Consider the following 12,853-nt stretch of genomic DNA (forward strand, 5'->3'; position numbering starts at 1 on the left):
AATTTGTATCCCTTTAATTTCTTTTTCTTGCCTAATAGCTCTGGCTAAAACTTCCAGAACTATATTGAATAGCAGTGGTGAGAGTGGACATCCCTGTCTGGTACCAGATCTCATGGGAAATGCTTCCAACTTTTCCCCATTCAATAGGATGTTGGCCGTGGGTTTTTCATAAATTGCTTTGATTGTATTGAGGAATCTTCCTTCTATACCCATTTAGCTTAGAATTTTCATCATGAAAGGGTGTTGAATTTTATTGAACGCTTTCTCTGCGTCTAATGAGATAATCATATGGTTTTTCTTCTGCAGTTTGTTAATGTGGTGTATCATATTGATTGATTTGTGAACAGTGAACCATCCCTGCATACCAGGGATAAATCCCACTTGGTCTGGGTGGATGATCTTTCTGATGTGTTGTTGTATTCTATTCGCCAGAATTTTATTGAGGATTTTTGCATCTATGTTCATCAGGGATATTGGTCTGTAATTTTCTTTCAATGCTGCATCTTTTTCTGGCTTAGGAATTAAGGTGATGCTGGCTTCATAGAAAGAATTTGGGGGATTCCATCTTTTTCAATTGTTCTAAATAGTTTGAGAAGAATTGTAGTTATTTCTTCTTTTATTTTTCTAAGGACAGTTGAAAGAAATTCTACATCAGCAGTTATTTTCTATAAACTCTATGGAGATATAATAAATAGCTTTCTGACTTCATTTTTTTCTAGTGAGAAGTCAGCACAGTCTGGCTGTTTCACCTTTGAAAATCATGTCTTTAATGTCTGGCCATTTTTAAGTGCTGTTTTGCTTTTTATCTTTGTTTTTCAGTAGAAACTCTACTTTGATGTGCTTAGGTGTGATTGTTTTGAATGTATCCCACTTTATGTCCAAACACTTCTTGAAACTTTGGTTTAATTGATTTTCTCTGTTTTTGACAATTTTGATGATTAAATCTTCAAATATTGTTTCTGTCTCATTCTTGCTCACCTGTCCTCATGGGACATAAATTTTACATTTTTATGCTATGTTATTTTTAAGCATTCTTTTAAAAAATTTCTATCTTTTTTTCCTTCTGTTTCATTCTAAATGTTTTCATTGATTTATCTGTCAATTTATTAAATCATCTGTGTAGTTGTATACAATCTACTTTTTATTTTTTATTAATAGAAAGAAAACAGATTTTTAAAAAATTTTTTTGACAGTTAGTGTTATAGTCAGAAAGAGAGAGACAGAGAGAAAGGTCTTCCTTCCGTTGGTTCACTCCCCAAATGGCCACCACGGTGCTGATCTGAAGCCAGGAGCCAGGTGCTTTCTTCTGGTCTCCCATGTGGGTGCAGGGCCCAAGCACTTGGGCCATCCTCCACTGCCTTCCCAGGCCACAGCAGAGAGCTGGACTGGAAGAGGAGCAACTGGGACTAGAACTTGGCGCCCATATGGGATGGTGGTGCCATAGGTGGAGGATTAACCAAGTAAGCCACGGCACCAGCCCCAGAAAACAGATTTTGTATAGTTCATAGATACAATTCTAAGTAAATAATGATTTATAATCTATTTAAGAAATCTATTGAGTTACTTATTTCATTATTTTGTCCTATGTATATCATTTTTCTACTTTTATATGTCTTCAAATTTTCTGTTGAAATTTTTCATCATGTCATTTAAGTTTTTTCCAAAATATTAATTGTAGTTTTTTCAAGGTATATATCTGTTAATTTAATTGTCAAGATCTTCTTTGGGTCTGTTTCTATTTTTTTGTTGTTGTTGTTTTTGTCAGATTTTGGTCAGTTCTTGTCTTGTTGAATGTTAGATTAATTTTGATTGAATGCTATATGAAAAATTAAATAACCTGAGGCCTTTGATCCTATTACCTTCCTCTATAGAAAGTTTAGTCTTCCTCCTGGTAAATAATGAGGCTGGCTTATGCCTGGTTTACTTTTATTCCAAGGGAGTAGTCATTATAGGATCCTAACAAATTGTATGGACTTTCTACTGGGACTCCTCCTTTTTGAAAAGACTGGTCTGTAATTTTTATGTCTGTAGCGCTATGTCACTGTGGAAAAACTTTGTTCAGCTTCTCAGCCTCTGAATTGCAAACTTTTGCTTCCATTTACCTTCCTTTTAGCATATTTTTTTTCCTGCAAATTTGCAAATGCTTAAAGGGGAAAAGTCTTAAGATATGTTTTTATCACTACTAAAGCTTCTCTTCTCAATGGAATCTTGGAGTTTCAAACTTGCACTGATGAGTGGTAGTTGTGCTATTCTCTCAAAAACAGTTTTCTTTTAATAATATATAGCTCTCCTGTTAGTGGGAGAATGATTCTGAAACTAAAAAATATGTTATGTCAGAAACAAATAAATCTGATGCTAGATTACTAGTTCTCTTAAAAAATTTTTATTAGCATTCTGAAGATAAAAAATGTGACTTGTATGTTGCTGTGTAGCCTTCAATACTCAACATACTTGGTGAGATATAGACACTCAATAAATTCTGTTCTTATGTGAATGAATAAATGGATTTTCTGGGGAAAAAAGTGTAGAAATAGAAAAATATTTTGTAGAATATTTTCCAAAGTCTTTTGAAGAGATTGCAAATATTTTGAAAATTTATTTTGTTGTTTTTACTTATTTGACAGGGAGAGATTGCAAAGATTTAGTTAATTTATTTTCTTATTTATTTTATTTTATTTAAAGGAAACAAATTTCATATATTTTATATGTTCAGAGTTAGGAACATAGTGATACTTCCCAACTTAACCTCTGCAAAGATTTTAAAATAATTAAATATTTGCAAGGTGGAGGGAGATATAGATAGATAGATATTGATTTTCCATCTTCTGGTTCACTTCCCAAATGCCTATAGTAGTTGGGGCTGGGCCAGGTCAAAGCTTGGAGTCTGGAATGCAATTTGTGTCTTTTGCATGGGTGTCAGTAACTTGGGCTCAGTAGAATTAGTGGGAAAATGGAATCAGAAACAGAGCTGGGACTTGAATCCAGGCACAACATTATGGGATGCAGACATCCCACACATAACTTCTGTGCCAAATGCCCACTTCAATTTTGTTTTTAAATTTGTGAATTTTGATCTGTGTTCATAACTATGCATGTTTTTCGTTTTTCTCTGCCTTTTACTTTAAGTAGAAGACTTGAGCTAATGAATGTAACTGATTAAGAAAGACTAGAGGGCCGGCGCCGTGGCTCACTAGGTTAATCCTCTGCCTTGCGGCGCCGGCACACCGGGTTCTAGTCCCGGTCGGGGCGCCGGAGTCTGTCCCGGTTGCCCCTCTTCCAGGCCAGCTCTCTGCTCTGGCCCAGGAGTGCAGTAGAGGATGGCCCAAGTGTTTGGGCCCTGCACCCCATGGGAGACCAGGATAAGTGCCTGGCTCCTGCCTTCGGATCAGCGCGGTGTGCCAGCTGCAGCACGCCAGCCGCGGTGGCCATTGGAGGGTGAACCAACGGCAAAGGAAGACCTTTCTCTCTGTCTCTCTCTCTCACTGTCCACTCTGCCTGTCAAAAAAAAAAAAAAAAAAAAAAAAAAAAGACTAGAGATGAGGAAAAAAAAAAAGGAGCAAAAGGAGCATTGAGCACTTTTATGGAAGTCCTTTAACATTTCCAGATAGTAAAATATCCAAATGGAGGTACTGATATACAAATGAATACAGCTTTTGGGAAAATTCTAGTGCGACCTCTCCAGACTGGAGAGAGAAGTGGCAGTTGTGAAAAGTGTGGTTTCAATAGCAGGCTGGGCTGTAGGACTCTATTTGTTGCCTTATTTGCCTTAAGTTTTCCCCTTGTTTTGGGTGCAGGCGTGGGAGACTGAGAGCCGTTTTGGTCTTCAGTCATTTATGTATGGTTCATTGATGTACCAGGCACTGTGAGTGATAGCTTTTAGAGGATCCTAAGAGTGAACTTGGTTCTTCCTCCTTGTCCTCTTTCGTGAGCAAGCAGAACGAGTACATCAGCACCTTTTAGCACTGTCATTTTTTAAAACAGATGGTTTAGGAAAGCAATGACTCGTATTCTGCTCTCTTTTATCTTTAGAAATTGCCTGTGTCCTGCCTGTCCTAGAGAACAATGTGCAGAGCCAGCCCCACAAGCCTTTCTACGCCGTTGGTGAGAAGGTTACCTTTTCCTGCCCAGGTGGCATGTTCTTGCAAGGTCCTTCGACATTTCTCTGTGGCTCCAGCCTGAAGTGGAATCCTGAGATGAAGAATGTCCAGTGTGTGCAGAAAGGTGAGTGACTGATGTGTCTATCCAAGGACACCTTCACTCGGGCAAGTGGGAGTCGTGGAGACCTCCATGGATCTGCATCACCATGAGTGTGAGTCAGCGCCCCAATCCTGCCCCTGTGAGAAGGAGGTCAGTTTGTATGCTTGGTTGTAGACTTGTCTTCACAAGGCACAAATAGACTCATGGAATTTAACAAAACACAAGGGAAGCCATGGTAATTCTGGAACATTGAACTTCAGTCCTCTCTAGGAAAGATCTGCTTTGTGTTTGTTAGTATGCGAAGAGATAAATGATGTTTAAAAGCTGATTTTTGGTTTTCTCTTGATTTCTTTTTCTGTACTTTTATAAATATAAAGTCATACTTTTTATTAAATGTTCCACATTCCATTTCTGGGCTCTCAGAGAGTTTATTGTTATTAAAAATGAAATTTAAAAAATTTATATTTAGCACTGCAAAACAGACATTATTGAAGAAAAAGTGTTATGGATTGTGAAGTTTGTTCATAATAGTGGCAATCTGAAAATTTAGTTTTTTGAACCCCAGGCAAATTAAAATGTTCTTTTTTTTAAAAAAGAGATGGATTTTTTTTTCTGAAAAGCAGAGTGACAGAGAAAAGAGATAGAGAGATGAAGATAGAGAAGGCTGAGAGGTAGAAAGAGAGAGAGAGAGAGAAAGGGAGAGATTGATTTTTTGCTTTACTTTACAAATGCTGACAATTGCTGAGGCTGGGCCAGGGTAAAGCCAGGAGCCCATAATTACATCTGGGTCTCCCAAGGGTGTGGCAGGAACCTAAGTACATGGGCTATCATATTCTGCTTCTCAGGTACATTAGAAGGAAGCTGGATTGGAAGGGGAGGAGCTGGACTCAATCCCAGGCAGTCTGATATGAGATACAGGCATCCCCAGTGGTACCTTAACTCACAGCACCACAGTGCTGGCTCATAAAATATTTTTTTTAACAACCTTAGGTAGAAAGGAATTGAGAAAATCAAACTATTTCTTTTCAGGGATATTTGAGATGGGATGGACTTGTTTTAAAATAATCTCCTATTTGTTCTTTGCTTGTATTTTTTTAAAAATAATTTATTTACTTGAGAGGTACAGTTACAGATATAGAGAGGGAGAGACAGAGAGAAAGGTCTTCCATCCACTGGTTCACTCTCCAGATATCCACAAAGGGAGGCCAGGAGCCAGGAGCTTCTTCCAGGTCTCACACATGGGTACAGGGGCCCAAGCACTTGGGCCAACTTCCACTGCTTTCCCAGGCGCATTAGCAGGGAACAGGATTCGAAGTAGAGTAGTTGGGACTTGAATTGGGGCCAATATGGGATGCCAGTGCTGCAGGCTGCAATTTTACCTTCTATGTCATAGCACTGGCTCCTGGTACATAGTTTCTGATTCTGTGCTGAAGATTTTCTTTTAGAAACATATATTTTTAAAATTTTAAAACATTTTTTTTTATTTGAAAGGCAGAGAAACAAGAAAGAGTGACAGAGACAGAGAGTCCGTCTGTTGGTTCACTTCTCAAATGCTGGCAACAGCAAGAGCTGAGCCAGGCTGAAGCTAGATGCCAAGTACTCAATCTGGGTCTCCCAATTGGCTGGCAGTGACCCAGGTAGTTGAGCCATCACCAGCTGTCTCCTGGCTGCAGACTAACAGGAAGCTGGAATCAGACGGGGAGCCAGGACTCAAACCCAGTCATATTCCTGATATGGGATGTGGGAGTCCCAAGAGGCATCTTAACTACTATGCCAAATGCCCACCCCTGAAATTTATCATTTCTGAGGATGAAGTACTAGATTCCGCCAGTGATACAGTTAGGTGAATTAGATGTTGATAGCTAAAAAGAGAGGAGGCCTCACAGTGCACTGTCCTGAGGATGGATATGGGCTGAGGCAACGAGCAGATGCCAGAAAACAGGACAGGAGCAGAGTATGTCTAGTGCAGCACCCTCCACAACTATAGCTGTCAAAGCTCAACAAGGGAATTGCTTGGTTTTCTACATACACTGAAGCACAAATGTGAATTTCTTTGGAATATGTAAAGAAATGGACCTGCTTCTATAATTCTAGAATGAGAGAAAACAATATATGGTTGATGAGGTTGCACTTTTGTTCAAATGAGATTGTACATTTGTTTTTCTAAAATGTCTGTTTCAGTCATTTTGCAGCAAAATTTGTATGAATTTTCTCCCACTCAATAGAAAATTCTATTAAAGTTGGTTTTAATTAAGGATGTTTATCAGACCTGTGTGCTTTACTGAGAGAGTGGATAACAATAATAGCTACCCTTTAAAATAAGCCTATAATAAATGAAAATATCATAGATGTGTCAGCCTCTAAAGTTGATGTTTTAAAATAGTGGCTGTTGGGACCAACACTGTGGCATAGCGGGTAATCCCATATGGGTGCCAGTTTGAGTCTTGGCTGCTCCACTTCCGGTCCAGCTCTCTGCTATGGCCTGGTAAAGCAGTGGAAGATGGCCCAAATCCTTGGGTCCCTGCATCTGTGTGGGAGATCTGGAAGAGGCTCCTGGCTCCTGGCTTCAGAGTGGTGCAGCTCTGACTGTTGTGGCCAATGGGGCGAGAGGAAGACCTCTCTCTCTCTCTCTCTCTGCCTCTCCTTCTCTCTCTGTATAACTCTGACTTTCAAATACATAAATAAATCTTGAAAAATAAGATGATTGCTGTTTTAGGATTTAGTCTTCTTTTGTAAGTAAACAAAATTGACCATTTTAATAATTTTTTTTACAATAGAATAGTTTTGTTTTATTCCTTTAAGAGAGAGAGAGAGTGGCAGAGCATGAAAGACGAGAGATAGAGCGGAAAAGGGGAAGAGAGAGAGAAAGCAATTCCCATCTGCTGATTCACTGCCCAGATGCCTGCAAGGCTGTGACTGGGGTGAAGTTGAATCCTGGAATCCAGAACTTGACCCAGGTCTCCTGTGTGAGTCGCGGAAATCTCACCACTTCAGTGCTCACAGCTGCCTTCCAGGGTCTACATCGGCAGGAAGCTAGAATTAGGAGCAGAAGACTGGTATTGAACCTAGGCACTCTCATATGGATTGTGAGCATCTCACCTGGCAGCTCAGCAACCAGGCCAAATGGCCACACCCTCCTTCTCTCTCTTTTAGCAATTTTAAAATGTGCAGATCAGTGGTATTGGGTACATTCCCATGGTTACTACGCTTGATCTTAGCCCAAAGGCCGGAAGCCGTGGTACATTCCCATTGTTGTGCAGTCATCACCACCACCCATCTCCAGAATGTGTTTATTTCCTAAGCTGAAACTCTGTGTCTGTTAAATAATACTTCCCCTCCCCATTCCTCTTTGCCCCCGTTGGCATTTCGTCTCAATGTGAAGATACATGGTTTTAAAATAGCAAAGCTACACATCCTAGGTGAGCTTTAAGAGTGTGTTTATTTGGTTAACTGAGCTATGAAGATAGCAAAGCTGTATTTTTTTCAATATGAAAGTCTTTGATCTATTGTATGCACTTTTCACAATAACATAATAAATTTTAGCAAATATTTAAACTCCAAATTCAAAATTTATCCTAAAATAAATTTCCAATTATAATTGTAATACAGAGCTAGTTTACATGGTTTTATCCCTGAGCTTTAATTCTGGCATGTGTTGATGAAGATTTCTCCACCTTGATGCTGTTGGAATGTTGGGCCTGATCTTCCTTTGCTGTGGGAGCCTTGCCCGTGCATTGTAGAACATTTAGCAGCATCCGTGATCTCTCCCCACCAGATGCCAGTAGCACCCCCACTGTGACAACTAAAATGACCCATAGGCTTTGCCAAGTGACCCTGCAGGGTACACTGCCCCTGGATGAGAAGTCCTGATCTAGATAATACCTTTTTAAAAAACATTTTATTTTGAAATAATTTTAGATTTTAGAAAAATTGCAATATGGTTTCTATATACTTTTCACCTATATTCCCATAATATTAATGTCTTATATAACTTGACATAGTCCGTTAAAACTAATAATATTAGTTCAGTGATATTGGGTAAATTACACTGTACTCAGATATCACCAATTTTTCCATTAGTGTCCTTTTTTTGTTGTTGTTCTAGGATTCAATTCGGTATACTATATTGCATTTAGGATAATATCATCTTGCAGTGAAGTGTTTAAAGAATGAGTGTTGCTCATCAAGAGTCCTGGCCATGCAGGCATGCTTCACATTGCTACCACTTCTAAAAATTTATGCAAATTATACTGTAATTTCTAATGTGCTTAAAATTTCCAAAGTGAGGAAGTAGTCCATGGTTTCTGTATTCATAAAAGTGTGCTCTTCAGATAAACTACCTTTATAGATATGTTAAATTGGTCTCTGTCGCTCCCCCTCTTCATGGAGGAATGACACAGGACCCTGCGCTGTTCTTTCGTCTGCTCGGCCCTCCCCGGGTTTGCTGCTGGTTCTTCCCGGGTTGGCTACCGTCCCTTCCACCTCCGTGGAAGGGCGGTTCCCCCTAGCCACTTTCACCCACTTCCGCGGGGGAGCGGCATACCGCCGGCCGGCTCTCTTGGGGGCTGCACAGGTGTTCCTTCAGATAGATGTTCCCCCTAGATGTTCCTCTTAGATGTTCCTGGTGCATGTTGTTTCTCTCCTCCTTTATAGTCCTCTTCCACCAATCCCAACTCTGCTACCCACACGCTGAGTACGCTGCTCTCCTCCAATCAGGAGCAGGTCCTACAGTTTATTGGTTGAACTGGAGGCAGCTGTGTAGAAGCTGTTTCTCCCTTCTCAGCGCCATATTGTGGGAGAGCAGATGCATAGAATAAGTCCTAATTCCAGTAACTTAGTCTAGTCCGGGTTGCTCCCCACAGTCTCTACTTTTATGATGCTGAAGTATAAGACATTTAATTCCTATTGTAATGAAACTGGCAGGAGGTGGAAAATCCGAATATTTTAGTAATTGCATTTATTTTATTCATTTGAAAAACAGGGAGGGAGAGAGGGTAAGAGAAGTCGAGGGGAGTGGAGAGGGGAGAGAGGGAGAGAAAGGGAGAGAGAGAGAGAGAGAAACACAGACTGACAGGCAGAGACATCCCATATGCTAGTTCAATCCCCAAATGCCCCCCCCCCCCAAACCAGAGCTAGGCTCTAAAGCTGAAGCCAGGAGCCAGGAACTCAATCCAAGCCTCCTACATGGGTGGCAGAGACCAACCACTTGAGCTGTCACCTGCTGCTTCATAGAGTGTGCATTAGCAGGAAACTGGAATGAAGACAGAAGCTAGAACTCAAACCTAGGAACTCAGCATCAGTTGTGAGCATCCCGAATGGCAGCTACACCAAATGCCTTTTTCTGAAACCAGAGAATTTTAGATTACTCACATTGCAGTCAGATATAGCTGAGATGGTGGTAGTCAAATTATGCTCTCGTAAGCTGGACTAAGGTGTCTTGTAAGCTGGACCAAGACACATAACCTACTGTGCCACAGCGCCAGCCCCAAGTTTTCTCATCTTTCAAATGGGTGTTTGTTAGGGAAGACTTAATTTGGGGCCAGTGCGGTGGCGCACTAGGTTAATCCTCAGCCTGTGGCACTGGCATCCCCTATGGGCACCGGGTTCTAGTCCTGGTTGCTCCTCTTCCAGTCCAGCTCTCTGCTGTGGCCCAGGAGGGCAGTGGAGGATGGCCCAGGTGCTTGGGCTCTGCGCTGCATGGGAAACCAGGAAGAAGTACCTGGCACCTGGCTTCGGATCGGCGTAGCACCGGCCGTAGCGGCCATTTTTGGGAGTGAACCAACGGAAGGAAGACCTTTCTCTCTCTCTCTCTCACTGTCTGTAACCCTTACCTGTCAAATAAATAAATAAAAAAAAGATTTAATTTGACAGTGTTCAAGAAGTACATGACCAAGTGTAAATGCTGAAAAAATAGAAGCTATGTGTATTATCCATGCGATTATTCTCAGTGTAAAATATTTTAGATCTTTATTATTATTTCTTTTTGCTGTACAAACTCGTTGCAGTTGAGAATACTACAGGCCTTGGTTCAACAATTAAGATAATACCTTGTTTACAATGAAGAAGCTGTCTCTCCTGATGATTGTTTCTCCTTTGTCCTATCTTTTCAGACGCTCCTTTAACACAGGCAGTGCCTGAATGTCAGCGCTGGGAGAAACTGCAGAATTCAAGATGTGTTTGTAAAATGCCCTATGAGTGTGGGTAAGCTCTGCTACACATTTCTCTGCCTTCTTTTATTCAAGATAATCAGGGTGGCTTGATAGATGCTAGTTTTATGCTGAACCAAAGGTGTAGTTTACCAAGGGTTGAAGATATTTTCAGTTTAATCTGGCCCATCTGCTGCCTGATTTTTGCCTGGGTCACCAGGGCTTACAGCCATGGGATTAGCAGTTCTTTAATTTGGCTACTGAAATTTCAAGACTGAAGAACTACTGAAACACTGTTACATGTGTACACAACAAAACACTCACCTAACAATTTCAAGCTTTAGAGGATTAGGGGTGAAATTCTCTTGGGACATAAACTCTTAAAGCAATACTAATAAAGATTTTGATTATTTTGTTTTAAAGATTATTTAAGTTTGTTTATTTGAAAGGCAGAGAGGCAGAGACAGAAAGACATAGACAAATAGGAAGAGTGAAAGATTTCCCATCTGCCGCCCTCAACAGCTGAGACTGGACCAGGCTGAAGTTAGGAGCCAGGAACTCAATTTGGGTCTCCTACATGGGTGGCAGAGACCCAAGTACTTGAGCCATCACCTGCTTCTTCCCAGGGTGTGCATTAGCAGGAAGCTGGTTGGAGGGTAGTTCTAGGTGTGAAACTAGGCACTCCAATATAGAATCCCAATGAATGGCATCTTAACATGTGCCACAAGGCCCACCACACTTTCCCGCTTCTTGAAGCTACTTCTCCAGATTTATGTTAGAAAATGCTGGCCGCTGGAAATTCCTCCCTGGTAAGAGGATAGCCGAAGTGCGGTAGTGCCTGCGTCATGGTCCTAGTGGGATGCTGATGGCATAATTGCATTAGAACGAGAATACATTTGTTAGCAGGGCTATTTATAAAAATATGGGCAGAATTGTTAAATCAACAACGGGAGTCACTGGGTACATGCTCCCCACGTAGGATCTCTGTCCTTAATGTGTTCTACTATGAAACTTAAAAACAACACTACTAGTCGAACAATACCTTATACCTTGTGCAGTTGTGTGAGTGCAGCCTGTTGAAATCCTTGCTTAGTATATACTAAGTTGATCTTCAGTATATGAAGGTAATTGAAAATGAAACTCGATGAAGGGCGGGATGGGAGAGGGAGTGGGAGAGGGGAGGGCCACGGGAGGGAGGGAGGTTGGGGGGGGAGCCACAACAATACAAAAGCTGCACTTTGTAAATTCACATTTATTAAATAAAAAAACTATATAACAAAAAAACAAACAAAAAAGAAACAGAAAAAAAGAGAACTTAATACTTTACCCTTTTAGTATTTTTTATGTTCTACTTAAAACTGTTGGTTGAACTCTGTAATTAATACACAGTTACTCTTAGGTGTTTAATTAATGCTATAACTAGTACTCAAATAGTATTTTACACTTTGTGTCTCAGTGTGGGTGCAAACTGTTGAAATCTTTACTTAATATATGTGAAATTGATCTTCTGTATATAAAGATAATTGAAAATTAAAAAAAATACACAATTACTCTTAGGTGTTTAATTAATGCTATAACTAGTACTCACATAGTATTTTACACTTTGTGTTTCTGTGTGGGTGCAAACTGTTGAAATCTTTACTTAAAATATGCTAAATTGATCTTCTGTATATAAAGATAATTAAAAATTAATCTTGATGTGAATGGAAGGGGAGAGGGAGTGGGAGAGGGGAGTGTTGTGGGTGGGAGGGAAGTTATGGGGGGGAAGCTATTGTAATCCATAAGCTGTACTTTGGAAATTTATGTTCATTAAATAAAATAAAATATAAATATATAAAAAAATGGGCAGAATAAAGGAGGAGACTACAAGCCGTAGGGTAGTATTCCTGCACTGTCAACAACTCAGCCATAAGTCCGTGTCCAAACCCTTAGGAATGAGGAGAGGAGTTTTCAACACTTGGAGACAGAGGAGGGCTTTGTGGAGAGGGCTGCTGAGGAGTAGCTGAGGCTGTGTTTCAGGACCTCAGAGATCCCACAGAAGTGAGTCAGGGGGATATACATCCAAGCTGCAATTTCTTCCTGGCCTCCAGTTTCCTGCCATGTTCCCCACTGATCAAGCCCACTGCAAGCTGCTGGGCGAAGGAGTCTGTAATGTGTTCCAAGCGCGTTAGCCTCCTAGGCAGTGGGAGAGCACTGGAGAGTAACCTGGGGGGGGGGGGGGGGATGGGAAATATCCAGCACCTGGGCTTACAGCGCATCTTTAGGGCTAAGAATCAAAACACAAATATGCCAGTTATTACTTGGCTTTCTATTATCATGGTCATCAAACCCATATCCAACTTCTTGAGCCTACAGTAGGGAATAGAGATCATATAAAGTAACTTCTAGTGTGAAGACAATTACAGCCTAACAGTGTAAGTGGAAATGATGGTCAGCCTGGACACGTTCTGGTTCCAGTATTCTAACTCTGCTGTTATTCTCTATTAGTCATAGTTCTCTTCGATTCACTT

At 40.6% G+C, this 12,853-nt stretch overlaps 1 protein-coding gene across 2 annotated transcripts in view; it reads left to right on the forward strand.

The window, feature by feature from the left end:
• C7 (complement C7) overlaps positions 1–12,853 on the forward strand; it is a 66,494-nt gene that overhangs the window by 49,054 nt on the left and 4,587 nt on the right. For both annotated transcript variants that reach the window (XM_008262152.5, XM_089313162.1), the window contains 2 exons: positions 4,030–4,221; positions 10,308–10,398. In XM_008262152.5, coding sequence (XP_008260374.3) covers positions 4,030–4,221; positions 10,308–10,398 — 283 coding nt within the window. The remainder of the gene's footprint in view (positions 1–4,029; positions 4,222–10,307; positions 10,399–12,853) is intronic.

The sequence above is a fragment of the Oryctolagus cuniculus genome, chromosome 14, assembly GCF_051225735.1.
Source record: "Oryctolagus cuniculus isolate XC-2025 breed Fujian yellow rabbit chromosome 14, ASM5122573v1, whole genome shotgun sequence".
In the NCBI taxonomy this organism is placed as follows: domain Eukaryota; kingdom Metazoa; phylum Chordata; class Mammalia; order Lagomorpha; family Leporidae; genus Oryctolagus; species Oryctolagus cuniculus.